This window comes from Salvelinus fontinalis, chromosome 34 (genome assembly GCF_029448725.1).
Source record: "Salvelinus fontinalis isolate EN_2023a chromosome 34, ASM2944872v1, whole genome shotgun sequence".
In the NCBI taxonomy this organism is placed as follows: domain Eukaryota; kingdom Metazoa; phylum Chordata; class Actinopteri; order Salmoniformes; family Salmonidae; genus Salvelinus; species Salvelinus fontinalis.
This window is the reverse complement of record NC_074698.1, coordinates 4,436,033-4,463,204: the sequence shown is the minus strand read 5'-3', so window position 1 is coordinate 4,463,204 and position 27,172 is coordinate 4,436,033. Positions and strand designations below refer to the sequence as shown.

Genomic DNA, 27,172 nt, shown 5'->3' with positions numbered 1-27,172 from the left:
GGTAGTAGCCTACAACTGCAACGTTTTTCTTTTAGGACATTCAATTTACTGTTGGATGATAACATGGCTACTAGCAGTGGGTATTATATTTAGAGACAGCAATGAAGCAATGTGTTTTTAGTTCTTCAGATGTTGAAAGCCAAATGAATTAGCCTATGATATTAGTTAGTGCACATAATCTTGTTTCATTCTCATTTACAGCAACGACCTGGGGAATAGTTGCATGGGAGAGTAGGGGAGGGATGAATGGCCCCGTGTGGCTCAGTTGGTAGAGCATGGCGCTTGCAACGCCAGGGTTGTGGGTTCGATTCCCACGGGGGGCCAGTACAAAAAAAAAAGTATGAATGTATGTACTTGTAAGTCGCTCTGGATAAGAGCGTCTGCTAAATGACTTAAATGTAAATGAATGAGCCAATTTGAAGCTGGGGATGATTAGACGGCGTGAGGGCCAGATTGGGAATTTAGCAAGGACACCGGGGTTAACACAGCTACTCTTACAATAAGTGCCATGGGATGTTTTGTGACCTCAAGAGAGTCAGGACACCCGTTCAATGTCCCATCCGAAAGATGGCACTCTACACAGGAAAATATCCCCAATAACTGCCCTGGGATATTTTCATTTTAGACCAGAGGAAAGAGTGCCTCCTACTGGCCCTCCAACACCACTTCCAGCAGCATCTGGTCTCCCATCTGAGGACTGGCCAGGACCAGAGGGAAGCTTCAGAGGGAAGCCAGCAGTGAGATGCAGGGTGGTATGCTGATCCATCTACACACATCTACACATTATCCTCATCCATCTACACACAATACCCCATAACAACAAAGCAAAAACAGGTTTAAAAAACTGAAATATCACATTCAACTAAGATTTCTGACCCTTTACTCAGTACTTTGTTGAAGCATCTTTGGCAGCAGCGATTACAGCCTCGAGTCTTCTTGAGTATGACGCTACAAGTTTGGCACACCTGTATTTGGTGAGTTTCTCCCATTCTTCTCTGCAGATCCTCTCAAGCTCTGTCAGGTTGGATGGAAAGCGTCACTGCACAGCTGTTTTCAGGTCTCTCCAGAGATGCTCGATCGGGTTCAAGTCCAGGCTCTGGCTGGGCCACTCAAGGATATTCAGAGACTTGTCCCAAAGCCACTCCCGCATTGTCTTCGCTGTGTGCTTAGGTTCTTTGTCCTGTTGGAAGTTGAACAATCGCCCTAGTCTGAGGTCCTGAGCACTCTGGAGCAGGTTTTTATCAAGGATCTGTCTGTACTTTGCTCCGTTCATCTTACCCTCGATCCTGACTAGTCTGCCAGTCCCTGCTGCTGAAAAACATTGCTGCAGCATGATGCTACCACCATGTTTCACCGTAGGGATGGCGCCAGATTTCCTCCAGATGTGACGCTTGGCTTTCAGGCCAAAGAGTTCCATCTTGGTTTTATCAGACCAGAGAATCTTGTTTCTCATGGTCAGAGAGTCATTTAGGTGCCTTTTGGCAAACTCCAAGCGGGCTGTCATGTGCCTTTTACTGAGGAGTGGCTTCTGTCTGGCCACTCTACCATAAAGGCCTGATTGGTGGACTGCTGCAGAGATTGTTGTCCTTCTGGAAGGTTCTCCCATCTCCAAAGAGGAACTCTGGAGCTCTGTCAGTGACCATCGGGTTCTTGGTCACCTCCCTGATCAAGGCCCTTCACCCCCGTTTGCACATTTTGGCTGAGCAGCCAGCTCTAGGAAGGGTCTGGGTGGTTCCAAACTTCGTCAATTTAAAATGTAGGTTTAATACATTTGCAAAAAATCCTAAAAGACTGTTTTCGCTTTGTCATTATGGGGTACTGTGTGTAGATTGATGAGAACATTTTTTAATGTCATTCATTTTAGAATAAGGCTGTAACTTAACAAAATGTGGAAAAAGTGAAGGGGTCTGAGTACTTTCCGAATGCACTGTGCATATATAAAAATGTAATTGATCTCTATTGAACAAAAATAAATCAGGACATTTTGGAGTCCTATTTTGACAGTAAAATATAGCAACTTTAGTCTAATTGTGAACTCACAAATCATGACAATCACTGGGTTATGTTGCACATCAAAATATCTTGAAACTTGCATTCCTTCTTGGACGTGTGAGATGAAACCACTTATTTCATGAATACCTCAGTAGTCTATGAATTACTTTAGAAGAGAATTACTTGTGATTTGGGTCCGACCAAATCATGGGCTGGACCCACCAACTGTAAAAGTAAGTGGCACCAGTGACGTCAGTGGAAAATGATAGTCTGGGGGCCTGTAATAGTAATTAACACTTAGGATAGGTATTGATAGGTATTGAGCCTTAGGCTATATGTGCACTCATTTGCAATATAGCCTAAGGCCAAGATTCAATCAGATAAACTTAACTGGCGATGGCCTCATAGCTGATGTTTTGTCGGTGTCAGAGGTGTAAGCGCTGCAGCTGTCAAATCGGGGAGCAGCTGCTCTTGATTATTGTCACAAAGCCACACCCTTCCCACTCGCATTTGAAGTTCAGAACGAGAAAGCGTCGGCTATATATAAATAATTTTGCTCAAATACAAAATCATTCAGCAAAATAATGTATCAGCTTCATCGAGGTGTAGATTTACATCTCAGATTCCAGTGTTCTAAATTGTACACATGGGATTTCTCTTAATGCGACTCTGTGCAGCCAATGGCAATGTCCGCTTTAGGTATAATACCAGGAGCCGCTTGTGGATTTGACAGCTCTAACACAGTACCACCCCCAACACCGCCAAAACAACAGCTATGAGGATGTTGGCTAAAGCGGATCTGATTGAATAGAGCTCTAAATCGTTAGCTTGGCTTTTATAACGTATAAGGTTTAAGCAGACAGGCAGACAGAGAACAAGAAAAAGCACAGAGTGACAGCAGACAAGATGCTGAGACAGACAGCATAACAAGGAGGCAAACAAAATGGCAAGTGCAGAGGCACAGTTATAGTGGTGAGTTGTATCTCCAGTGGGGCATTTACATATTGTATTTGCTTTAAATATGAGCTTGTTAAAAAAAGAGGAGGACCATGTCTCGTCAGTCACTGGTACAGAAATGGTTGAGAAACGCTGTACTGTGCTGCTGTTCCTGTGTCTAAGTCTAACTCAGAGTGGATGCTGAATGTCAGACAGAAGGCTCAAGCCTGGTGTAGATGTAGGTTTGTGATTTTGTCTGGGCAGTGGCCGATAGGGTTTGGGCACCACTCCAGGGTGAGTTGGCGGCGCGAGCAGTTGTCAGGGCTGGTGTGGATAAAATGCCAAGGACGAATTCTTGTCCCTGGCAAACAGTATGGAAGAGAAATATGGCTGTCTCTCTGTAGTGGTTTCAGTTGGGGTCCTTGTCTTTAGGCAGCCTTCTTTTCTTCGTGCCTGCTGTTCTCTCTCGACCTAGTAAAGCAGCTTGTGCTCCAGACAGTGTGTGTCAGCCAGGTTGGAGAATAAAAGCCTCAATAAATGAATAAATGTGAACACCAGTCAAGAATGGGTTTCGCTCGGAGGCTGTCTCGCATGTCGGCCACTGCACCGATGACTTGATTGCTAATTTGGAGGACCCCTGTGTGTGTGTGTGTGTGTGTGTGTGTGTGAGTGAGAGAGAGGGAGAGAGAAATTGCACAGTGTGTACAGAATGTAGTGTGTTTGACATAATGAACGATGTGACAACATTTCTCCCTAGTGGATATAATAAGACCTGCATTAATCACGTCCTCTGCTTTTTAGGTTTCTTCAAAATGAAAGTTGTTGGTCAGGGTCAGTTTGGGCCTCCTGCATCCAGAGATCTATTTCTAAACGTTGACCATATAGTTGTACAGTATTTAAATCTCCACACATTTTCAAAACCATTTCCGTTCATCTTGTGAAGTCTCACATCAACAACAACAAAATAACTTTTAAGCTTGGATTTCATGTTCTTTAAAGCCACACACACACAGTAATCTAAAATGTACACTGAAATCAAATTATTGATAGATTTTATCCATACAGTACAAATGTATTTGCATTTTGCCAGAAAACCCCCCCATAGGAGAACCCTTTGAAGAACCCTTTTTGGTTCCAGGTAGAACCCTTTTGAGTTCCATGTAGAACCCTTTACACAGATGATTTTACAAGGAACCCAAAAGAGTTCTACCTGGAATATTATTTGACAGCACACTGAATATTATAGAAGAATTAGTCTAAAGCATTAATATTTCTTTTTAATGTGGAACATTTTAAAAACGAGCATTATGTTCAATGAGTTCAGCCAATGCATCAAGAAAATCACTCTTTAGAATCTCAAGTAAATCATATGTAATAAAAAAGATATAACAAAAAAAGATAAATAGATGTGTTAGTTATGTCAGAAAACTCATATAATTACCCGGCAAGAATACAACTAGAAATCACACACACAAAAAATGTACATTGAAATTCAAATTCGAACAAAGCCTTTACTCTTATCTACTAACAGAAACATTTTGATGAAAAAGTTGTTTTTTTAAGTGCTTATAATTCAACTCACAAAGCTAACCTTTCAAGCCTCTCCTGTTATCAATATCTAATGCATCAACATGCCTATTACAAGGCCTTCACTCATAGTTTGCATATATGTTGTCATCTTCTTCATAGTCGTTCTCCCCTCCAACTTCACATGAAGCGAGCTGCTCCAGGTCTAAAGAGTCATTGTCTTCAGCATCATCCATCCATGTGAAGGTATCTGGATTTCCATAGACTTCCTCACCTGCCTCTGGTCCTTCACCTTGGTTGTTTCCACACTTGTTCATGGCTCCTGGAGCATTCCTGAGGATGAATACAAACATTTGAGTTCCATGCCTGGACTTCAAGTCAGGATCTTGGCACAGGTTATCCTTTCATAACTGCAGACATTTTTTGAATCATTATTTTTAGTGGTAAACTCCCTTTTCACATACATTCCTGCATGGCATCCTTTTTTCAAGTCTTCATCTTTGCTCTTGTTGACATAGTCCTCTTCGTCATTTTCCTCACTCGCTGCACCCACTGTGTTTCAATGTGTGTTCATGTTAATGGCAGCTGAGGGATTTATCAGTTTAATTCATATAAATGGCATCAGTGAATATAAGCAGGAATAGATATCATAAACAGTACAAAATCATAACAAAATGAGGGCTGAAAAATGACGGTAATCAAAATGTCCAGGTTTTCAAGAAATCCTAGTTGGAGGATTTGAAATTTCCTGATGAGTCCTTCCAGATCTTCCAAGTTCTTAAAAACCTGGGTATTTTGCAACCCTAATCTAAATCCTGATAAGAGGAGCAAGAACTTACTTTCGCTTGGGTTTATCATAATAATCTGCCCTCTGTTGCTTATCTTCCTCCAGACTAGACAAGGAATGCGCAGCAGCAGCAGGAGCAGTAGCCCACCTATTGAGCCAGAGGCAATAATGGGGACTATGGATGCTGTGGAGAGAAACAACACCCTATTCAACATCTTTCAGAAGACTACATTTCAGAATTCGTAAAGCTATCAAATTCTTCTGCAATGTACATTGGTCTTTAAAAAATATTGCATGACTGAAAGGACTGGTAATATCTATATTTTTTTCACTTGAGAAACATGAAACTAAAACGTATTTGACCTTGAATGCTGACTGTCAGCAACTCTGTCGGTAGAATGGAATGACAGGGTGGAGACATTAACCTCACAAACACAACTGTAGTTGCCCTCGTCTGTATACTCTGCAACAGGGAAGTAAAATGAGGCAGAGTGGTTGACTGATGGCTTAGTTTCAGTCCTCTTGGACCCAGAGAAGTTGTTTCGGCTGTTCGTTTTCTTGAAGCAAACCGAAGTCGGTGGCAGAAGTCTACGCCTGGTCAACAGTAGGAATTCTCCAATGAAGTGTTTGTTGTCATTCAACGAGAGAATCATTGTTTTCATGCAATTTTTTTCACTTGAGAAATACTGCACCAAACATCTTAGTTAGATGTAAAATTGCGCAACTAAGATCTCCTCGGCAAAAATGGTGATTCTAACAGGGTGTTGAGTACTTATCTAATCAAGATAGAAAACTGTTTATTTTTCATGTTTGTTTTTTTGAGAAATTATTACATTTTTCTTCCACTTTGACACGACAGAGTATTTTGTGTAGATTGTTGACAAAAAAATGACAATTAAGTACATTTTAATCCCACTTTGTGACACAAGAAAATATGGAAAAAGTCAAGGGATGTGATTAATGTAACTTTCTGAAGGCACTGCTTATCTAACCTTACAGAAAGCGGGCATTGAACAGTTTTTGGCAGAAAAATTGCTGCAATGCGTGTACAACAAGTTGCTCTAGCATCTACTATTGATAGTTTGTTACAAAAACCTGTTGTGCAAAACCGGTTTTTAGAAAATGTTTTAGTGCCCTCAACTGTAAGTGTGTTCGCGGTCTCACTCACCCTTGTGTTGAGATCAAAGCGAAGAAGGACATTTGTTCATAGGCCTATTCTTTGCTAATTAGTGAGTTATTAGCCCAGTTATAGCTCATTTCTGGTCAGCAATAGGAGAGTGATTGCTTCATACAAGAGCACAAAACGTTAATATTTGTAGCCATCTTTGAAAAGCGAGACAGGGAGATGGCTTTTTTATGTCTTAAAGGAGCAGTGTTGTATTTTGAGACATGCATGAATAAGCTAAGTAGCCAATAGGCAGAGGGTTGCATAACTTTTTGTCAAGCGGGTACAGCCTCAGTGCTCACAGTAAACAAGTACCAGAAGTTCCGCAGAATTTTCACAACGTTCAAGTTTGTGCTCTGCAGACTTAAAATTTGTGTGGTGCCAAAAAAAAGGAAAGGGAACATTGGCCATGAGGCTTTTTGTTTGTTTTTTAGTCTTTAGTTTGGCCATGCCTTTTGTATTTTCATCTTTGTACATATTTAGATTTCGTCACCGTCTGAACCAACAATAATCTGCTTGGACTGGCCGAATAAGAGGTCAAGAGAGACAGAGCTGGCCCTGGACCAAGGGAAGGTTGCTGTCTCCCTGGGCACATTCAACACCTAGGCCAGGGGAAGGCCACCCTGTTCCTGGAGAACCGCAGGGTATACACAATGTTGCTTTAACTGACCTGGAAGACCAGGTGTGTTGAATAAATAAAATAAAAAAAAATGTATTTAACCATGTAGGCCAGTTGAGAACAAGTTCTCATTTACAACTGCGACCTGGCCAAGATAAAGCAAAGCAGTGCGACACAAACAACAACACAGAGTTACACATGGAATAAACAAACGTACAGTCAATAACACAATACAAAAAGTCTATTTACAGTGTGTGCAAATGGCGTAAGGAGGTAGGGCAATAAATAGGTCATAGTAGCGAAGTAATTACAATTTAGCAAATGAACACTGGAGTGATAGATGTGCAGATGATGATGTGCAAGTAGAGATAGTGGTGTGCAAAAGAGCAAAAAAATAAATAAAAACAATATGGGGATGAGGTAGGTAGTTGGATGGGCAATTTACAGATGGGCTGTGTACAGCTGCAGCGATCGGTAAGCTGCTCAGATAGCTGATGCTTAAAGTTAGTGAGGGAGATATGAGTCTCCAGCTTCAGTGATTTCTGCAGTTTATTCCAGTCATTGGCAGCAGAGAACTGTAAGGAAAGGCGGCCAAAGGGGGTGTTGGCTTTGGGGATGACCAGTGAGATATACCTGCTGGAGCGCCTGCTACGAGTGGGTGTTGTTATGGTGACTAATGAGCTGAGATAAGGCGGAGCTTTACCTAGCAAAGATTTATAGATGACGTGGAGCCAGTGGGTCTGGCGGCAAATATGTAGCGAGGGCCAGCCAACGAGTGCATACAGGTCACAGTGGTGGGTGGTATATGGGGCTTTGGTGACAAAACGGATGGCACTGTGATAGACTGCATCCAGTTTGCTGAGTAGAGTGTTGGAGGCTATTTTGTAAGTGACATCGCCGAAGTCGAGGGGACTGGTAGGATAGTCAGTTTTACGAGGGTATGTTTGACAGAGTGAGTGAAGGAGGCTTTGTTGCAAAATAGGAAGCCGATTCTAGATTTAATTTTGGATTGGAGATGTTTAATATGAGTCTGGAAGGAGAGTTTACAGTCTAGCCAGTAGTAGTTGTCCACATATTCTAAGTCAGAACCATCCAGAGTAGTGATGCTAGTCGGGCAGGTGGGTGCGGGCAGCGATCGATTGAAAAGCATGCATTTAGTTTAACTAGCGTTTAAGAGCAGTTGGAGGCCACGGAATGAGTGTTGTATGGCGTTGAAGCTCATTTGGAGGTGTGTTAACACAGTGTCCAAAGAAGTGCCAGATGTATATGGAATGGTGTCGTCTGCATAGAGGTGGATCAAGGAATCACCCGCAGCAAGAGCGACATCGTTGATATATACAGAGAAAAGAGTCGGCCCGAGAATTGAACCCTGTGGTACCCCCATAGAGACTGCCAGAGGTCTGGACAACAGGCCCCCCGATTTGACACACTGAACTATATCTGAGAAGTAGTTGGTGAACCAGGCGAGGCAGTCATTTGAGAAGCCAAGGCTATTGAGTCTGCCGATAAGAATGCGGTGATTAAAAGAGTCGAAAGCCTTGGCCAGGTCAATGAAGATGGCTGCACAGTACTGTCCTTTATCGATGGCGGTTATGATATTGTTTAGTACCTTGAGCGTGGCTGAGGTGCACCCGTGACCAGCTCGGAAACCGGATTGCACAGGGGAGAAGGTACGGTGGGATTCGATATGGTCAGTGATCTGTTTGTTAACTTGGCTTTCGAATACTTTAGAAAGACAGGGCAGGATGAATATAGGTCTGTAACAGTTTGGGTCTAGAGTGTCACCCCCTTTGAAGAGGGGGATGACCATGGCAGCTTTCCAATCTTTAGGAATCTTGGACGATACGAAAGAGAGGTTGAACAGACTGGTAATAGGGGTTGCAACAATGGCGGCAGATAATTTTAGAAAGAGAGGGTCCAGATTGTATAGCCCTAATTTGTGTGAGATTGAGGGCATCTAGCTTACATTGTAGGACTGCCGGGGTGTTAAGCATACCCCAGTTTAGGTCACCTAACAGAACGAACTCTGAAGATAGATGGGGGGCAATCAATTCACATATGGTGTCCAGGGCACAGCTGGGAGCTGAGCGGGATCTATAACAGGTGGCAATAGTGAGAGACTTATTTCTGGAGAGATTCATTTTTAAAATTAGAAGCTCGAGCTGTTTAGGCATGGACCTGGAAAGTATGACAGAACTTTTCAGGCTATCTCTGCAGTAGATTGCAACTCCTCACCCTTTGGCAGTTCTATCTTGACGGAAAAAAGCAATGAGTAAAAAACGTAGGGAGGAGGCTTCTGAATTTAAGGCCAAGGCTTTTACGGTTACACACAGGGCCTGGGTTAACCTCTACATCACCCGAGGAACAGAGGAGGAGTAGGATGAGGGTACGGCTAATGGCTATGAAAACTGGTCGTCTAGAGCGTTGGGGACAGAGAATAAAAGGAGCAGATGTCTGGGCGTGGTATGATAGATTCAGGGCATAATGTACAGACGGGTATGGTAGGGTGCGGGTACAGTGGAGGTAAACCTAGGCATTGAGTGACGATAAGAGAGGTTGCATCTCTGGATGCACTAGTTATGCTGGGTGAGGTCACCGCATGTGTGTGAGGTGGGACAAAAGAGGCATCTGAGGCATGTTGAGTGGGACTAGAGGCTCCGCAGTAAACTAAAACAATGATAACTATCCTAAACAACAAGATACAAGGCATATTGACATTAGAGAGAGACATATAGCGAGGCATAAAGCAATCCCAGGTGTTGATTGGGAGAGCTAGCTAAGACAACAACGGGTAAGACAACAACAGCTAATCAGCTAAGACAACAAGTTAAGTTAATTAAGAGATGTACCATTGTACCATTTGGTGTTATTTAGATTTATGGTTCATCATGAGAATAAGTTTTTCAAAGTTTTTCCAAATTGTTCAAGGATGATGAAAATCTATCCTGCCTGACCTTATGGATCCTTCAGGAAAATGTGTTCAGCATGAGGAAAGACAACTACATACAACGTTTCAAGTCTCTAGGTCAAATGGGGTGACGAATATTAAGGTTTAAGTAAGACTGCTTATAAAAGCGCCCCCATAGGGCAATCGTTGCCATCGGTGCCATTCTTTTTGACCAAGTTACTCATAGCCTCTAGTTTCTTTGTGCAAATTTGCATTTTTTAAAGTGACCAATCTGTGCTTAAGTTTTTTTTACGGGATGGATTGGATGGATATTGGATTCTGAATTGAAATATTTTAAAACATATTCTAAAATGTGTTTGCATAAACAATCAATATTAAATGAATTGCCTTTATCAATTATCTGGCAGAAGTCAGTCTTTCCTTATTGGTCAATGATATGATTGCGAAAATGCACCCCTTTACTGAACATTGATAGGTATTTTGACTATTGACTAAGTTTTTAAACTTTAAAAGGTGACATGAACATTTGATACACATTTCTCAACTGAATGTAGGATTCATCCCTGAGTACTTTTATCCAATATGCAACCGCTAAAAACATACATTTCAAGCAAAGCAGTGTTCTCCCTTTATTGACAGATATGATATTGAATTGCACGTTTTGCAAGTTAAACTCACCCATTGTCAGATAAGGGAGACTTCTCAATATATTGGTCTTCATGTCAGAAATAATGGAAGGTATTTTCTCTGGTAGAAGCTTTCTGGTAAAACGTGTGATGACCAGTCTCTGTCGCAGACGGTCTGGTGAATGTAAGATTTGACTCTATACGAGGACGCATTTTCCTGTGCACAGCTCCTCTGTCACTCCCTCATTTGTGCTGTCGCATCTAGGGTAGACAGTTCTGTTCTCAGTAAAGCCCACGTGCCCTGTATGATTGATAGATAAACCAGGGAGAATCAAAAGCGAGAGCTTGATGGTCCTGACCTACGGAAGTGGATTAGGAAGGCAAAGGCCCAAAATAGTGAGTCGAGAGTCACACCTTTTACTTACCAGTTCTCATATTATTTCTATGGTTGGACCTTTTCTCACTTGGTTGAACACCTTCTACTCCTCATCAAAGAAGAAGTGGAGACATAACAGTTCAACTCAAAAGCATGCGATGAGAATCCTTGTCTTTTTAGTGCAATCACCCAACAGTTTATACATAATGCTAGTTCCTCAACAACACTGGAACTGATCAAAGACACAGAAAGTGACACCCCACCAACGCATACAAAAAATGACAGTTCGGAATTCGACCCAATGGTTCAAATAGGCTGAACATTTCGATTGGTTACAAAAAGCTAAATAAAATAGAGCAATACCATTATGTCATATGTCTAGTTTAAGTGTCAACTATAGCAACCGTAGTCGCTATACTATTGCATCTGAGTTATTATTACTTAACTTAATTTACAGATCAATGTGTTGACGCCAATGAGTTACTTTAGTGACATACAGTCCACTGTTACTTCTCCTAATAGTTTTGATAAATGTCTTCGTTCACGTCGTGCGCTACAACATTGTCATAGACAGTAGCATAATCTTCATCGTCCTCTGCACTATTCACTTTCTCATGAGACCCACCACAAACGCGCTTCCCTCGAACGTTTCCCTCCCTTTCACCCTCCTCCTCATTGAAACAGGCATCCTCCGTTTTCCCATAGCTGTGCCCTTTTTCCTTCCCTTTCTTCTTTCCACCCTTCCCTCTCTCCAGACTTCTCTTGTCACAGACGTTTTCAACATTCACGTAGACCTCCTCCTCTTCTTCTACTTTGTTGTCCTCGCCTCTGTTGTGTCTGTTGTCAATACCTGTTGCGTAACAATTTGCTAATTAATATTCACAACAGGAAACTCTGGGGATTTAAAAAAACAACAACATCCGAACAAAATGATGTCGACAAAAGTCTTTAAGTCAATTTTGAGATACTGCTTAACTCAACTTTTCAAGCTCAAGGTGTAAATTAAGTTCAGATTCAGCCTTTGTTTACGGTATAATGATATCACTTACATTCTCTCTGGTCAGTCTCTGTAGATGGCTTGCTGCTCCTCCTTGTACTCCTGCTGACTAGACAGATGACAAGCAGAAGCAGAAACAGGAGTGCTAGTCCAGCAGTCCCTCCAGAGGCAATGATGAGGACCATAGATGCTGAGGAAAAGGTAGGTATTTCAAGGTTTAGACCTACAGATCAAGACTTGTAGATGGCAAGTTCATAGGATATAAAAACCAAAAAACAGTGATATGAAGGATTATGAATCATTATGATTTTTCTCTCACGTAAAAGCTATTTTAAATAAAAAAATGTAAAGCATATGTTATTTTACCTCTAATGGTGACAGCTAGTTCACTATTAGCCGACCTGAATGACCGGGTGGAGATGTTGACTCCATAGCTGCAGCTGTATTTCCCCTGGTCTTTATACTCTGCAACAGGGAAGTGGAAGCAGGCAGAGTGGTTGACTGCTGGCGTAGTCTCAGTTCTGTTGGACCCAGAGAAGTCCAGATAGAAGAGGCCTCCAGGATACTGTGGATGAATGGAGCAGATGATGGAGAAGCTGTGGCCCCTGATCACCTCTGGCCCCTGAAGGTCCCAGAACATCCCTCCATTTGGAGCACTGAGAGAGATGTTGGGCTGTATCAGGACCACTTGGAAGAAAGTAAACAGCAATATGACTGTAATGTGATTCCATATTCACACCTTGAGACTGAGAAAACTGAGAAAGGTGTGTATGATGGACAAGGTAATCAGTCTCTCATCTCTATCAAGGCTATGAATCTTAAATATATAGATATAGATTAGGCAGCACTTGTTTCCCAACTACCACCTCACCTTTAGTAACGTTGCTGTAAGGGGAGCTGATGTCTTGACTGTTGGAGAGGGTTCTGTAGAGACAGCTGTAACTGCCCTGGTGTGAATCGTCCATCTTAAACTTTGCTAAAGTAGCCCTGGGCTGTGAGGAGCCAACGGTCACATTCATAACCGAGTCTCCATTCAGATAGAAGATGAATTCCACAGCATTACAGAGGATACGGGATGGAAGAGTGCAGGTGAGTTGGACCTCCTCTCCATGCAAGAAGGCAGAATAGGACGGGTCTGTGGAGAGTGAAGGCTTCTGCAAGACAACACCTGTTGGTCAAAGACATATAGTTTAGTCAGGCAACAGTAAAAACAACCTGGGGTGCCTTCAGAAAGTATTTATACTCCTTGTCTTTTTCCACATTTTGTTGTGTTTTAGCCTGATTTTAAAATAGATTAAAATTGACATTTTGTGTCACTGGACTACAAACAATACCGTGTAATTATATTTTCAGAGTTAAAAAAAATACAAATTAATATAAAATGAAAAGCTGAAGTGTCTTGAGTCAATAAGTATTCAACCCCTTTGTTTTGGCAAGCCTAAATAAGATCAGTAGTAAAAATTTGCTTAACTACTTGTGGCTGCAGGGGCAGTATTGAGTAGCTTGGATGAAAGGTGCACAGAGGTGCTCAGAGTAAACGGCCTGCTCCTCAGTCATAGTTGCTAATATATGCATAGTACTATTAGTATTGGATAGAAAACACTCTGAAGTTTCTAAAACTGTTTGAATTATGTATGTGAGTATAACGGAACTCATATGGCAGGCAAAAACCTGAGAAGAAATCCAACCTGGAAGTGGAAATCTGAGGTTCGTCGATTTAACATTTTTACATTTACATTTAGCAGATGCTCTTATCCAGAGCGACTTACAAATTGGAAAGTTCATACATATTCATCCTGGTCCCCCCGTGGGAATTGAACCCACAACCCTGGCGTTGCAAGCGCCATGCTCTACCAACTGAGCCACACGGGACCATTTAACTCATCGCCTATTGAAAACACAGTAGGATATGGATCTCTTTGCACTTCCTACGGCTTCCACTAGATGTCAACAGTCTGTAGAACCTTGAATGAAGGTTCTACAGACAGACATTCATTCAGACAGACATTCAGACATACCTTATTTACATAAGTATTCAGACCCTCAGATTATTGAATATTGTGCTTTTACCGGAGAGCTTTTAGAAATCTGACACAGCGGTTGCATTAAGAACAAATGTATCTTTAACTCTATGTAAAACATGTATCTTTCATCAAAGTTTATGATGAGTATTTATGTTATTTGACGTGGCTCTCTGCAATTTCTCCGGATATTTGAGGCATTTCTGAACATGGCGCCAACGTAAACAGAGGTTCATATCATCCCGTTAACGGGATTGCACCCATAAGAAGTTTTTAACAAGTCACATAAGTTGCATTCTGTGTGGAATAATTGTGTTCAACATGATTTTTGAATGACTACTTCATCTCTGTACCCTGCACATAAAACTATCTGTAAGGTCCCTCAGTCGAGCAGTGGACTTCATACACAGATTCAACCACAAATTCCTGGGATGTTTTCCAACGCCCAGCAAAGAAGAGCACCTATTGTTAGATGGGTAAAAATAAAAGAAAGCAGGCACTGAATAATCCTTTGAGCATGATGCAGTTATTAATTACACTTTGGATGGTGTATCAATACACCCAGTCAGGAAAAAGATACAAGCGTCCTTCCTAACTCAGTTGCTGGAGAGGAAGGAAACCGCTCAACGATTTCACCATGAGACTTTGAAACAGTTACATTGTTTAATGGCTGTAATAGGAGAAAACTGAGGATGGAACAACAACATTGTAGTTACTCCACAATACTAACCTAAATGACAGAGTGAAAAGAATGAAGCCTGTATAGAATGCAAATATTCCAAAACATGCATCTTGTTTGCAATAAGGCACTAAAGTAAAACTGCAAAAAATGTGGCAAATTAATTAACTTTATTTCTTGAATATAAAGTGTTATGTTTGGGGCAAATCCAACACAACACATCACTGAGTACCACTGGCTGCCTCATGTTATGGCAGTGGAGGCTAACGAGGGGACGACGGTTCATTATAACGGCTGGAACCGAGTGAATGGAATGGCATCAACCACATTGAAACCATGTGTTTGATGTATTTGATACCATTCCACAAATTCCGCTCCAGCCATTACCATGAACCCGTTCTCCCCAATTAAGGTGCCACCAACCTCCAGTGTGTTATGGGTATGCTTGTCATCGGTAAGGACTAGGGAGTTTTTTAGGGAAGAAAAATAAACGAAATAGAGCTAAGCACAGGGAAAATCTTAGAGGAAAACCTGGTTCAGTCTGCTTTCCAACAGACACTGGGAGACAAATTCATCTTTCAACAGAACAATAACCTAAAACACAAGACAAATATACACAGGAGTTACTTACCAAGACGACATTGAATGTAATATGCAAAAATTGTACAATCCAGGTGTGCAAAGCTCTTCGAGATTTACCCAGAAAGACTTACAGCTGTACTCACTGCCAAAGGTGATTCTAACATGTATTGACTCAGGGGTGTAAATACAGAAATATCTCATTTACATAAGTATTTCATTTTCAATATATTTGAAACATTTCTAAAAACATGTTTTCCCTTTGTCATTATGGGCTATTGTGTGTAGATGGGTGAGAGAAATAATCCATTTAATACATGTTTCATTGTGGCTGTAACACAACAAAGTGGTATAACTCAAGGGGTGTAAATACATTCTGAAGGCACTGTATCTGCTCATCTTCATACTGTCTTAGACACATGCTCTGTTCTAGGCTGCCCCCATCTGGTCAAGTAGCACCAAGTCAGGCCTGGGTTAAGTTTCTTTGTGCAACGGTCAACTCTCCACTAGGTGGCAGAGCAGGCTACAACACTGCAGTGATTTGCTTTTTAGGATTTACTTTATGACGAGACCTTTCTGCACAATTCAAACCATTCAAACCAAATGCTGATAAAACTCAAGCCTAGACAAGGCAAAGAGACTCCCTTACCTGAACAAATAACACCTGCGTCGTTACCATGCTCACAGTTATGTGTTCCTCCTCTTGTGTGTGAGCACTGTGTGATGGAGCACTCCGTGCCAGAGCAGCCAACATCATCCTGCCAGATGGGCCCACTGCCCTGACCAAAGTAGGCACTCTCTGGGGCACTATCAGCTCTCCCACAGGCAAGCTGTCTGCAAACCACAGCAGCATCATTCAAGTCCCACACGTCGTCGCACACGGTTCGCCAGTGACCAGTTTGATAGACCTCCACCCTCCCAGAGCAGAGGTCACTCCCATTGACCAGTCTGATATTAGGTTTAACTAGGAATGAAATAAGAAAATTAAAGAGGAAATGGAAGCCTTACAGTATAATATTCAACAAAATCGATACCAAGTTGACACAACTAAAATCAAGCTATTTCGCCTTTTATCAACCGCAATAGCAACAGAGGGACTTTTCTTACCTGAGCAGACAACTCTGGCATCTTGAGCCTGTAAACAGTCATGGTGTTTCAATCCTCCATGTGAGCATTCTGTGAGGGAGCTCTCAGTGCCTTTACACCCAACATCATCCAGCCAAGTGGGCCTGCCACCACTGCCCTGACCTACGTGGGCACTACCTTGGACACTCACAGCTCTCCCACAGCCCAGCTGGCCACACACCACATTGGCATCGTTTACGTCCCACATCTGGCCACACACTCGTCCCCACTGGCCCTTGTAAAGAATCTCTACTGTCCCCGAGCAGCGACTAGTGCCATTGATCAGCCTGATCTCTTCACCAGCTCACAAAGAGGAAGAGAAATGATAGGAAAAATGATCAATAAGCAAATTAACACTGTCAGTATGGTCAAATATGTTCTATTCAAAGTTTTGTTACAAACGTACTACTTAATCTTTTTGGACTTATTTTATGTGTACTTTTAAATGTATTTAAATGATATTCAAACATGCTACTTAAAACCTTTTGGGGACTTGTGTTCACATGTACGCTGAACAAAAATGTAATATTTTGTTCCCATGTTTCATGACCTGAAATAAAACATCCCAGAAATGTTCCATATGCACAAAAAGCCTTTTCTTTCAAATCTTTGTACACAAATTTGTTTACATCCTTTTTAATGAGCATTTCTCCTTCACCAAGATAATCCATCCACATGACAGGTGTGTCATATCAAGAAGCTGATTAAACAGCATGATCATTACACAACTGGAGACAGTAAAAGGCCACTCTAAAATATGTAGTTTTGTCACAAAACACAATGCCACAGATGCCTCAAGTTGAGGGAGCGTGCAATTGTCATCCTGACTCTATGAATGTCCACCAGAGCTGTTGCCAGAGATTTAAATGTTCATTTCTCTGCCATAAGCCGTTTCCAACTTTGTTTTAGAGAATTTGGCAGTACGGCCAACCGGCCTCACAACCGCAGACCACATGTAACCACACCAGTCCAGGACCGCCACATCTGGCTTCTTCACCAGTGGGATCATCTGAGACCAGCCATCCAGACAGCTGATGAATAATAGGTTTGTCAGAAACCGTCACAGGGAAGCTTATCTGAGTGTTCGTCGTCCTCCCCAGGGTCTTGACCTGACTGCAGTTCGGTGTCGTAACCGTCTTCAGTGGGCAAATGCTCACCTTCCATGGCCGCTGGCATACAGGAGAAGTGTGCTCTTCACGGATGAATCCCGGTTTCAACTGTACCAGGAAGATGGCAGACAGCGTTTATGGCATTCTGTGGGCGAGCGGTTTGCCGATGTCAACGTTGTGAACAGAGTGCCCCATGGTGGCGGTGGGGTTATGGTATGGGCAGGCATAAGCTACGGACAACAAACACAATATAGCTTTATCGATGGCAATTTGAATGCACAGAGATACCGTGACGAGATCCTCATTGTTGTTCCATTCATCCGCCGCCATCAACTCATCTTTCAGCATGATATTGCACGGCCCCATGTCGCAAGACTCTGTACACAATCCTGGAAGCTGAAAATGGTCCAGTTCTTTCATTGCCTGCATTCTCACTAGACATGTCACCCATTGAGCATGTTTGGGATGCTCTGGATCTATGTGTACGGCAGCGTGTTCCAGTGCCTGCCAATATCCAGCAACATCGCGCATTCACTGAAGAGGAGTCGGACAACATTCCATAGGCCACAATCAACAGCCTGAACATCTCTATGCGAAAGAAATGTGTCGCGCTGCATGAGGCAAGGGGTGGTCACACCAGATACTGACTTTTTTTGATCCACGCCCCTACCTTTTCTTTTTAAGGTATCTGTGACCAACAGATGCATATTTGGACTCCCAGTTATGTGAAACCCATAGATTAGGGGCTAATTAATGTATTTCAATTGACTGATTTCCTTATATGAACTCAATAAAATCGTTGAAATTGTTGCATGTTGCGTTTATATTTTCGTTCAGTGTAAATAAACACTTACCTGCCAATGAACACAACACCATTTGATGAGCTGTTGGGGAGAAACACAGACAACCAAAACATTACAATTGAGTACACATTCGCCGAGGTTGCCATTTCTAAATGGATAAGGACTTACTATAATGTCCAGTAAAAAAATCACAAGGTTTTAATGTTTGCTCATTAACTCATGAGTTGTTATTGCTACATTTGTAAATATTCGAACGCTTTATGTAGATAGTTATTGACACATTCATAAAGAACTTTAAATGTAAACCAAGCAAACAGACAATGTTTCCATGTGCTGTTGTGGTATTTACACCATTTGTAAAGCCGGATGGTTATACAGTGCATTCGGAAAGTATTCACAACCCTTCACTTATTCTAAAATTGATTAAATGATTTGTCTTCCTAATCAATCTACACACAATACCCCATAATGACAAAATCGAAAACAGGTTTTTAGACATTTTTGTTTATTTTTTCAAAAAAAAAACAGACATACCTTATTTACATAAGTATTCAGACCCTTTCCTATGAGACTCGAAATTGAGCTCAGGTGCATCCTGTTTCAATTGATCATCCTTGAGATGTTTCTACAACTTGATTGGAGTCCAGCTGTGGTAAACTAAATTCATTGGACATGATTTGGAAAGACACACAACTGTCTATATAAGGTTCCACAGTTGACAGTGCATGTCAGAGCAAAAACCAAGACATGAGGTTGAAGGAATTGTCCGTAGAGCTCCGAGACAGTATTGTGTTGAGGCACAGATCTGGAAAAGGCTACCAAAAATTTCTGCAGCATTGAAGGTCCCCAAGAACACAGTGGCCTCCATCATTCTTAAATTAAAGAAGTTTGAAACCACCAAGACTCTTCCTATAGCTGGTCGCCTGGCCTAACTGAGCAAACGGGGTTGTTGGGCCTTGGTCAGGGAGGTGACCAAGAACCCGATGGTCACTCTGACAGAGCTCCAGAGTTCCTCTTCGGAGATGGGAGAACCTTCCAGAAGGACAACAATCTCTGCAGCAGTCCACCGATCAGGCCTTTATGGTAGAGTGGCCAGACAGAAGCCACTCCTCAGTAAAAGGCACATTACAGCCAGCTTAGAGTCTGCCAAAAGCCAACTAAAGGATTCTGAAACCATGAGAAACAAGATTCTCTGGTCTGACGAAACCAAGATTGAACTCTTTGGCCTGAATGCCAAGTGTTACGTGTGGAGGAAACCAGGCACCGATCATCACCTGGCCAATACCATCTCTACGGTGAAGCATGGTGGTGGCATTATCATGCTGTGCGGATGTTGTTTAGCGGCAGGGACTGGGAGACTAGTCAGGATCGAGGGAAAGATGAACGAAGCAAAGTACAGAGAGATCCTTGATGAAAACCTGCTCCAGAGAGCTCAGGACCACAACCAAGACAATGCAGGAGCTGCTTCGGGACATTTCTCTGAATGTCCTTGAGTGGCCCAGCCAGAGCTCGGACTTGAACCCGATCGAGCATCTCTGGAGAGACCTGAAAATAGCTGTGCAGCGTCCATTTATCCTGACACAGCTTGAAACGATCTGGAGAGAAGAACGGGAGAAACTCCCCAAATACAGGCGTGCCAAGCTTGGAAAATGTGGAAAAAGTGAAGTGGTCTGAATACTTTCCGAATGCACTGTATGTCAAGCTCAATCATTTCCTTTATGAAACTGCCCTGTTAGAGATGTACTTCTCATGTAGAGTAGTTAACTTGTTGTGGTTAACATTTGCCAGGCTCTCACAGACCAACAGTTTGGTATACAAGTGAAACTTACATTTTTGGAACCAGTTTCACATAATATGGCACTCTTCCTTCTTCCTGCAAAATGCTATTAAATGACTCTCAACTCTTTACTTTGTTAAAAAGTTTCTCCACTTGATGTTGACTAATGTTATTTCCTTATATAATATGTCAGCAGCGTTGGGGAACTACTCTGAAAATATAGTTACGAAGCTACCAATTATGTCACACTGGAGGAAGAGGTTGAGCTACTGTAAAGCTGCCGTTGAGAGAAATATATTTTGTGTAATTAAAGTTACTTTGAAAAAGTAATTCACTACATCAAAACGTCCTCCTGAAAAATTATCATATGTAAATCTGAAATGTCATATAATACAAAATGTTTAAAAAAACTGTTTAAACAAAATGTTTAAAAAAGTCTAGAGTCAAATGTTAACAGTGTAGGGAGATCTATGTGAGCCAGATAGGAGAGTGCATTGGCTTAGCCCAGTGGTTCAGGACAGAAAAAAAATACAGTAGGTAGTTTCAGTAGTTAGCTACACCGCTACATGTCAAAAGAGTAAATAACTACTGAAAATACGATTTTTATTTGGATAAACTACCACCGAGCTAATGCAAAACGTATGTCAAATATAGCTTGTGTTACATTTACTCTGATTGTAGTTTCGAGTTCTAGATTATAGTTGAAGGACTTGTTGAAAAATATAAAAAATTATATACAGTGTCTTGCAAAAACATTTGCCCCCCCCCCCCCCCCCCCCCCCCCCCCCGTTTAGGTTTGTGCGGGATTATTTTCTTGTTGCGTGTGGAGGCTTTCCTCAGTCTATTACGCGTGTGGTTATTACAGTAAGGTGCGTTGTGTTTTTGCGCCTTACGGGAGTACTGTTAGTTCCCATTGTCTTAATTGCTGCAAAAGGTGGCTACAAGGTATTGATATTTTTTTGGGGGGGGGGGGGGGTAAATAGTTATGCACGCTCAAGTTCAGTTTTTTTGTATTACTTCTTGTTTCTCTCACAATAAAAAATATTTTGCATCTTCGAAGTGGTAGGCATGTTGTGTAAATCAAATGATAAAACCCCCCCAAAAACATTTTAATTCCAGGTTGTAAGGCAACAACATAGGAAAAATGCCAAGGCGGTGACTACGGAATATCATGTAGTAACCAAAAAAGTGCAAACCAATCAAAATATATTTGAAATGTGAGATTCTTCAAAGTAGGAATCCTGTGCCTTGATGACAGCTTTGCACACTCTTGGCATTTTCTCAACCAGCTTCAACTGGAATGCTTTTCCAACAGTCTTGAAGGAATTCCCACATATGCTTAGCACTTGTTGACTGCTTTTCCTTCACTCTGCAGTCCAACTCCATCCCAAACCATCTCAATTGGGTTGAGGTTGGGTGATTGTGGAGGACAGGTCATCTGATGCAGCTGTCACATCCTGACCGTAGTTCCTTTTTTATGTCTCTATTTTGGTTTGGTCAGGGCGTGAGTTGGGGTGGGCATGTTTTTGTTCTATGTTTTGTATTTTTGTGTTTGGCCTGGTATGGTTCCCAATCAGAGGCAGCTGTCTATCGTTGTCTCTGATTGAGAACCATACTTAGGTAGCCTGTTCCCACCTGTGTTTGTGGGTAGTTGTTTCCTGTTTTGTGTTTTCACCTTTCAGGACTGTTTCGATTTTCGTTTGTTACATTCACTTTGTTATTTTGTCTTTTCTTGTTCAGTTAATAAATTAACATGGACACTTACCACGCTGCATATTGGTCCGATCCACCCGATTCCTCGTCCGAAGTAGACGACAATCGTTACAGCAGCACTCCATCACTCTCCTTCTTGGTCAAATAGCATTATTTGTAGCGCTACTTCCATGGCGGCATTGTATATAATAGTTTAAGTTGAAAAGTACGGATTAATGCGTCAATTGTTGTTTTGTATGTCAGTTCCTGAACCCGATGCCATTGCGATGGGACAAAAACATCTGTTCCCAACTTCTTGAAACATATGCGATTGAGAGATGTCAAACCTTTCGATCTTAAGTCATTTTAAGACATTTGTGGTTTTTAATTGGAGGACGACAATCTATCCAGAGCTACTTACAAATTGGTGCATTCACCTTATGATATCCAATTCTAAAGCCATGGCATCATTTTCTGGAATTTTCCAAGCTGTTTAAAGGCACAGTCCACTTAGTGTATGAAAACTAATGTCCGACTGGAATTGTGATAAAGTGAGTTATAAGTGAAATGATTTGTCTGTAGACAATTGTTGGAAAAATTACTTGTGTCATGCACAAAGTAGATGTCCTAACCGACTTGCCAAAACTATAGTTTGTTAACAAGACATTTGTGGAGTGGTTGAAAAACAAGTTTTAATGACTCCAACCTAAGTGTATGTAAACTTCCGACTTCAACTGTATATCCACAGTAAAACTAGTCCTATATCGACATAACCTGAAAGGCCGCTCAGCAAGGAAGAAGCCACTGCTCCAAAACCGCCATAAAAAAGCCAGACTACGGTTTGCAAATGCACATGGGGACAAAGATCGTACTTTTTGAGAAATGTCCTCTGGTCTGATGAAACACAAATAGAACTGTTTGGCCATAATTACCATCATTATGTTTGGAGGAAAAAGGGGGTGGCTTGCAAGCCGAAGAACATCATCCCAACCGTGAAGCACGGGGGTGGCAGCATCATGTTGTGGGGGTGCTTTGCTGCAGTAGGGACCGGTGCACTTCACAAAATAGATGGCATCACGGGGTAGGAAAATTATGTGGATATATTTAAGCAACATCTCAAGACATCAGTCAGAAAGTTAAAGCTTGTTCGCAAATGGGTCTTCCAAATGAACAATGACCCCAAGCATACTTCCAAAGTTGTGGCAAAATGGCTTAAGGACAACAAAGTCAAGGTATTGGAATGGCCATCACAAAGCCCTGACCTCAATCCTATAGAACATTTGTGGGCAGAACTGAAAAAGCTTCTGCGAGCAAGGAGGCCTACAAACCTGACTCAGTTACACCAGCTCTGTCAGGAGGAATGGGCCAAAATTCATCTAACTTATTGTGGGAAGCTTGTGGAAGGATACCTGAAACGTTTGACCCGAGTTAAACAATTTAAAGGCAATGCTACCAAATACTAATTGAGTGTATGTAAACTTCTGACCCACTGGGAATGTGATGAGCGAAATAAAAGCTGAAATAAATAATTCTCTCTACTATTATTCTGACATTTCACATTCTTAAAATAAAGTGGTGATCCTAACTGACCTAAGACAGGGAATCTTTACTTAGATTAAATGTCAGGAATTGTGAAAACTGAGTTTAAATGTATTTGGCTAAGGTGTATGTAAACTTCCGACTTCAACTGTGTATCACTTCCTTTGGTTCCTTCCCCGGGTGTTTCTGTGTCAGTTCTGTGCGTTGTTTGTGCTTCTTATTTTTGTATTATGTTGTGTTTATTTATTTAAACAATCACTCACTGAACTTGCTTCCCGACTCTCAGCACACATCGCTACATATATATATTTTTTTGATACTTCTCAATATACGTATGTTAATTGCTTGTGTGACAATTTTACCATCCTTCTTCACACTGATTCATAAACATGATACCTTTCTTGTACATGGAGTTTAGCCATATTATTTGCTGTAATTTTTATTCTGCCTCTTCATTTAAAAGGAGGATACTTTAAAACAGGGTTCCATTGTCAATCCACTGAAAGTTATTGGTTTTACTCTGTATAAGAGCAAAAAGCCTCCTTTTGAACTTTGGATGTGCCTCTTTTAGGAGCCTGCTGGAAAAACAGACTCCTCGAGTCGGTAGAGCCATGAATAAATACGTAAACTGCAATATCACTAGAGAATGAATCAGTGTAATTTTCCCGTAGATGGACAGGTGTTTCCCTCTCCACGGTTTCAAGATCCTATCTATTTTGATAGGTTTTCTATCAAAGTTTATAATTGCAAGATTGCACAACCTTTCTGGGATATGTACACCAAGCACATCAACTTCTAACTTGTAAGTAAGTCACAGCTGTGTGAGACTAGAAAGCGGTAATGAGAACTGGAAATCGGAATGAGTCCTTTGTTCTAGGTTGGTTTGATTTTGTGACTCTCTGTAACAAGTAATTCATTAGCAACGTTCATGGATACGAGAATTCACAAATTAGCCTGTTAAAATTGCGTTGCAGAGATTAATATCCAATATATACATCCTAGGCTATTGAAACAAGGCTACGCTAGACAGAGACATTATCATACTGTACTTGGATAAAGCAGAAGTCACAGATACCAATCTATATATAGTATATTGTTGTTCATGTAAGGCACTTGAAAGTCCTTCCTTTATGAAAACTTAGTTACTGTAATACTCACCTAATGCCATAAAGAGTAGAATTGTTCCCATCTTGATCCTTGTAATATCCTCCAATATCAGGTATGATTAACGCCAACACTTGGCAGTAAATTATTGCAATATTTACCCCAGATTTAACTGTTTTCAAGTTATAATACAAATGATGAGCAAAACTAAAATTCTGATGAACCAAAATTGAGAGTTAAGTTACCAGGCTCTGGCAATGCTACCTCCATGTAAAAGATATCAATGTGTGATCTACAAGTTTCCGGTGTTAGAGTTACAATGACAGAGAAGAGCATATACAAAACAGGAAATCCTGGCCCACTAATGTGGTTATTCTCTGGTCTGGTCACCGATTCCACCCAACACCCGTCTGCACACAACACTGAGCTCAACAGCACTAACCCATTGTTGGATTTTTTTAAACCAACAATATGAGATGCATATAGCACGATGATTGACCTATATATATGTTTTAAAATAGACTGAGGGGCCAAAACAAATGTACACAACCCCCCCCCCCCCCCCCCCCCAAAAAAAACATGTTAGTATAACCCTTAAAACGTTGTCATCACCGATAAATCTACGATAATCGATCATTTCAATAAGCATTTTTCTACGGCTGGCCATGCTTTCCATCTGGCTACCCCTACCCCGGCCAACATCTCAGCACCCCCTGTAGCAACTTGCCCAAGCCCCCCCCGCTTCTCCTTCACTCAAATCCAGATAGCTGAGGTTTTGAAAGAGCTAAAAAAAATCTGCACCGCTACAAATCAGCTGGGCTAGACAATCTGGACCCTCTCTTTCTAAAATGATCCGCCAAAATTGTTGCAACCCCTATTAGTAGCCTATTAAACCTCTTTCGTATCGTCTGAGATCCCCAAAGATTGGAAAGCTGCTGCGGTCAAGGACACCAGCAGTATGATCTCTATCATTGAATCTCTTGATCCTCTCCCTGAGAATACCTTGTTAGTTACTTTTGATGTTGAGTCGTTATACACAAATATTCCACACGAGGGCGGTAATGAAGCTATGGAACATTTCCTTCTGCAACGTGACCCTAATGAACTACCTTCCAGTGCCTGCATTATAACATTTGCTGAAATAGTACTCACACACAACTATTTCATGTTTCTAAATGATTTCTTTATTCAGACAAAGGGTACTGCTATGGGATCCCCCATGGCTCCTAACTATGCTAATTTGTATGTGGGTTACATGGAGAAACAGTCTATTTTCAATCCTCTCAACAACAAAAAAATTCCTGCCTAACATCATTCTTTGGAAACGGTATATTGATGATATTTTTGTTCTATGGAGGGGTGATGCAAAACATCTTCAGGCATTCCATGCTTTTCTTAACTCCTGTCCTGAGCATTTGAGATTTACTGTGCAATCTGACACACGTCAAATCAGTTTCCTTGATCTTCTGATCTTGTGTGAAAATAATGTTCTATACACTGATCTTTACAGGAAACCTACTGATCGGAACAGTTTGTTGAGGGCTGACAGTTGTCACCCACTTCCCTTGAAAAATAGTTTGCCCTACAGCCAATTCTGTCAAATCAAAAGAATTTGCAAAAAACAATCAGATTTCGACAGAAATATGGCTGAGATGCAAAGAAAATTCAAGTAGAGGGGGTACAAAAATGATCAGATTAATTTTGCCATTGAGAAAATTCAAAACAAAACGAGACATGACCTTTTTCAAGGGCAGTCTCGCAAAAAGACGCATTCTTGCATTCTAAATACCCGCTATTCAAAGCGCTCTGAACAAATTGGCCCATTCTAAAATCCGAAGACAATCTCGGTAATGTGTTTTCGGACCTCCCCTTGGTCGTATTCTCGCGGGGAAGAAATCTCAGAGACCAATTGGTACACTCTGATTTACCACCCCAAGATATTCCTGAACAACGTCTATTTGCGCCCCTACTGGATGGAAACTACAAGTGTAATGGCTTTGCTCAATGCAATGGCACTTATAAATGCAGATCCTTCAAACACCCACAAACAGGGAAATCGATCCCCATCAAAGTTGTTATCACGTGCTCCACTAAGGCAGTCATTTATCTTATAACTTGTCCTTGTGGTAAAAATGATGTGGGTAAAACAAAGAGCGAATTGAAAGTATGTATCTCTGAGCATCGTAGCACCATTAGGTGCAAAAACTTGACTTACCCGGTTGCGGCCCACTTTTTGGAGGCAGGCCACTCGATTTCGTCTCTGCGTTATATTGGCATCGAACATGTCACCCTCCCTAGGAGAGGGGGTGACCTTGATAATTTATTGTTAAAATGAGAGGATGCCTGGATCTTTAATTTAAAGACCCTTGCTCCCTTCGGTCTCAACGTAGACTTTGATCTGAAGCCATTCTTGTGATTATTGTGACTTTGCCATTGTAATTGTTTGTAAGCTTATGTAGTCTAAAATGAATCTATGATCATATGTTATCCATTTGTTTTTTGTATGGTGTTATTTGTATGCCATTTTTTATTTTTGAGAATTAACCAATGATATTAGGCCACATTTGGCCATGATTACAGACTCCTGTGTGTCTTTTGACACTATATAAACGAGTCATCCAGCAGTGTTTGATTATACCCTGATGAAGACAGCTTGTTTGTCGAAACGTTGGACATTACATTTTGGCATCTGAGCTCCTAGAGTGTGCGGCTCTCCTTTGTTTTCAAATGCCTCGCCTGGTTCACCAACTACTTCTCAGATAGAGTTCAGTGTGTCAAATCGGAGGGCCTGTTGTCCGGACCTCTGACAGT

General features: G+C 41.5%; 1 protein-coding gene, 1 long non-coding RNA gene and 1 other non-coding gene across 5 annotated transcripts; 2 read left to right on the top strand and 1 right to left on the bottom strand.

Annotated features, from left to right (window-relative positions):
* The first annotated feature begins 248 nt into the window (after positions 1-248).
* Positions 249-324, top strand: trnaa-ugc (transfer RNA alanine (anticodon UGC)). The gene has a single exon. It is a non-coding gene; the product is annotated as a tRNA-Ala (tRNA).
* A 3,644-nt stretch (positions 325-3,968) lies between these two features.
* Positions 3,969-24,654, bottom strand: LOC129832883 (deleted in malignant brain tumors 1 protein-like). 3 transcript variants are annotated; one of them, XM_055896985.1, is made up of 12 exons: positions 24,416-24,654; positions 18,301-18,330; positions 16,320-16,640; positions 15,862-16,176; positions 12,805-13,101; positions 12,300-12,620; positions 11,986-12,123; positions 10,986-11,786; positions 10,613-10,861; positions 5,295-5,426; positions 4,920-5,007; positions 3,969-4,788 (listed from the first exon to the last, which is right to left on the bottom strand). In XM_055896985.1, exons 1-8 carry the CDS (start codon positions 24,444-24,446, stop codon positions 11,452-11,454), a joined length of 1,788 nt encoding a protein of 595 aa, XP_055752960.1. In that variant the 5' UTR covers positions 24,447-24,654; the 3' UTR covers positions 3,969-4,788; positions 4,920-5,007; positions 5,295-5,426; positions 10,613-10,861; positions 10,986-11,451. The 3 variants fall into 3 exon arrangements, 2 of the variants coding, with proteins under 2 accessions (XP_055752960.1, XP_055752959.1); XM_055896984.1 differs by having other exon boundaries at positions 10,613-11,786; XR_008756013.1 differs by lacking the exons at positions 10,613-10,861; positions 10,986-11,786; positions 11,986-12,123; ... (4 more) ...; positions 18,301-18,330; positions 24,416-24,654 and adding an exon at positions 6,411-6,579 and having other exon boundaries at positions 4,191-4,788.
* Positions 12,045-13,104, top strand: LOC129832885 (uncharacterized). Its single transcript, XR_008756014.1, has 2 exons — positions 12,045-12,134; positions 12,408-13,104. It is a non-coding gene; the product is annotated as an uncharacterized LOC129832885 (long non-coding RNA).
* Positions 24,655-27,172: the final 2,518 nt, after the last annotated feature.

Coding starts and splice junctions, on each gene's coding strand:
- LOC129832883 (XM_055896984.1), bottom strand. CDS start 24,446: ATGGGAACAATTCTACTCTTTATGGCATTAG. Junction 16,177..16,319: donor TGCCAGAGTTGTCTGCTCAG/GTAAGAAAAGTC, acceptor TTTCATTCCTAG/TTAAACCTAATATCAGACTG. Junction 12,124..12,299: donor ACTAGCTGTCACCATTAGAG/GTAAAATAACAT, acceptor CCTTTTCCTCAG/CATCTATGGTCCTCATCATT.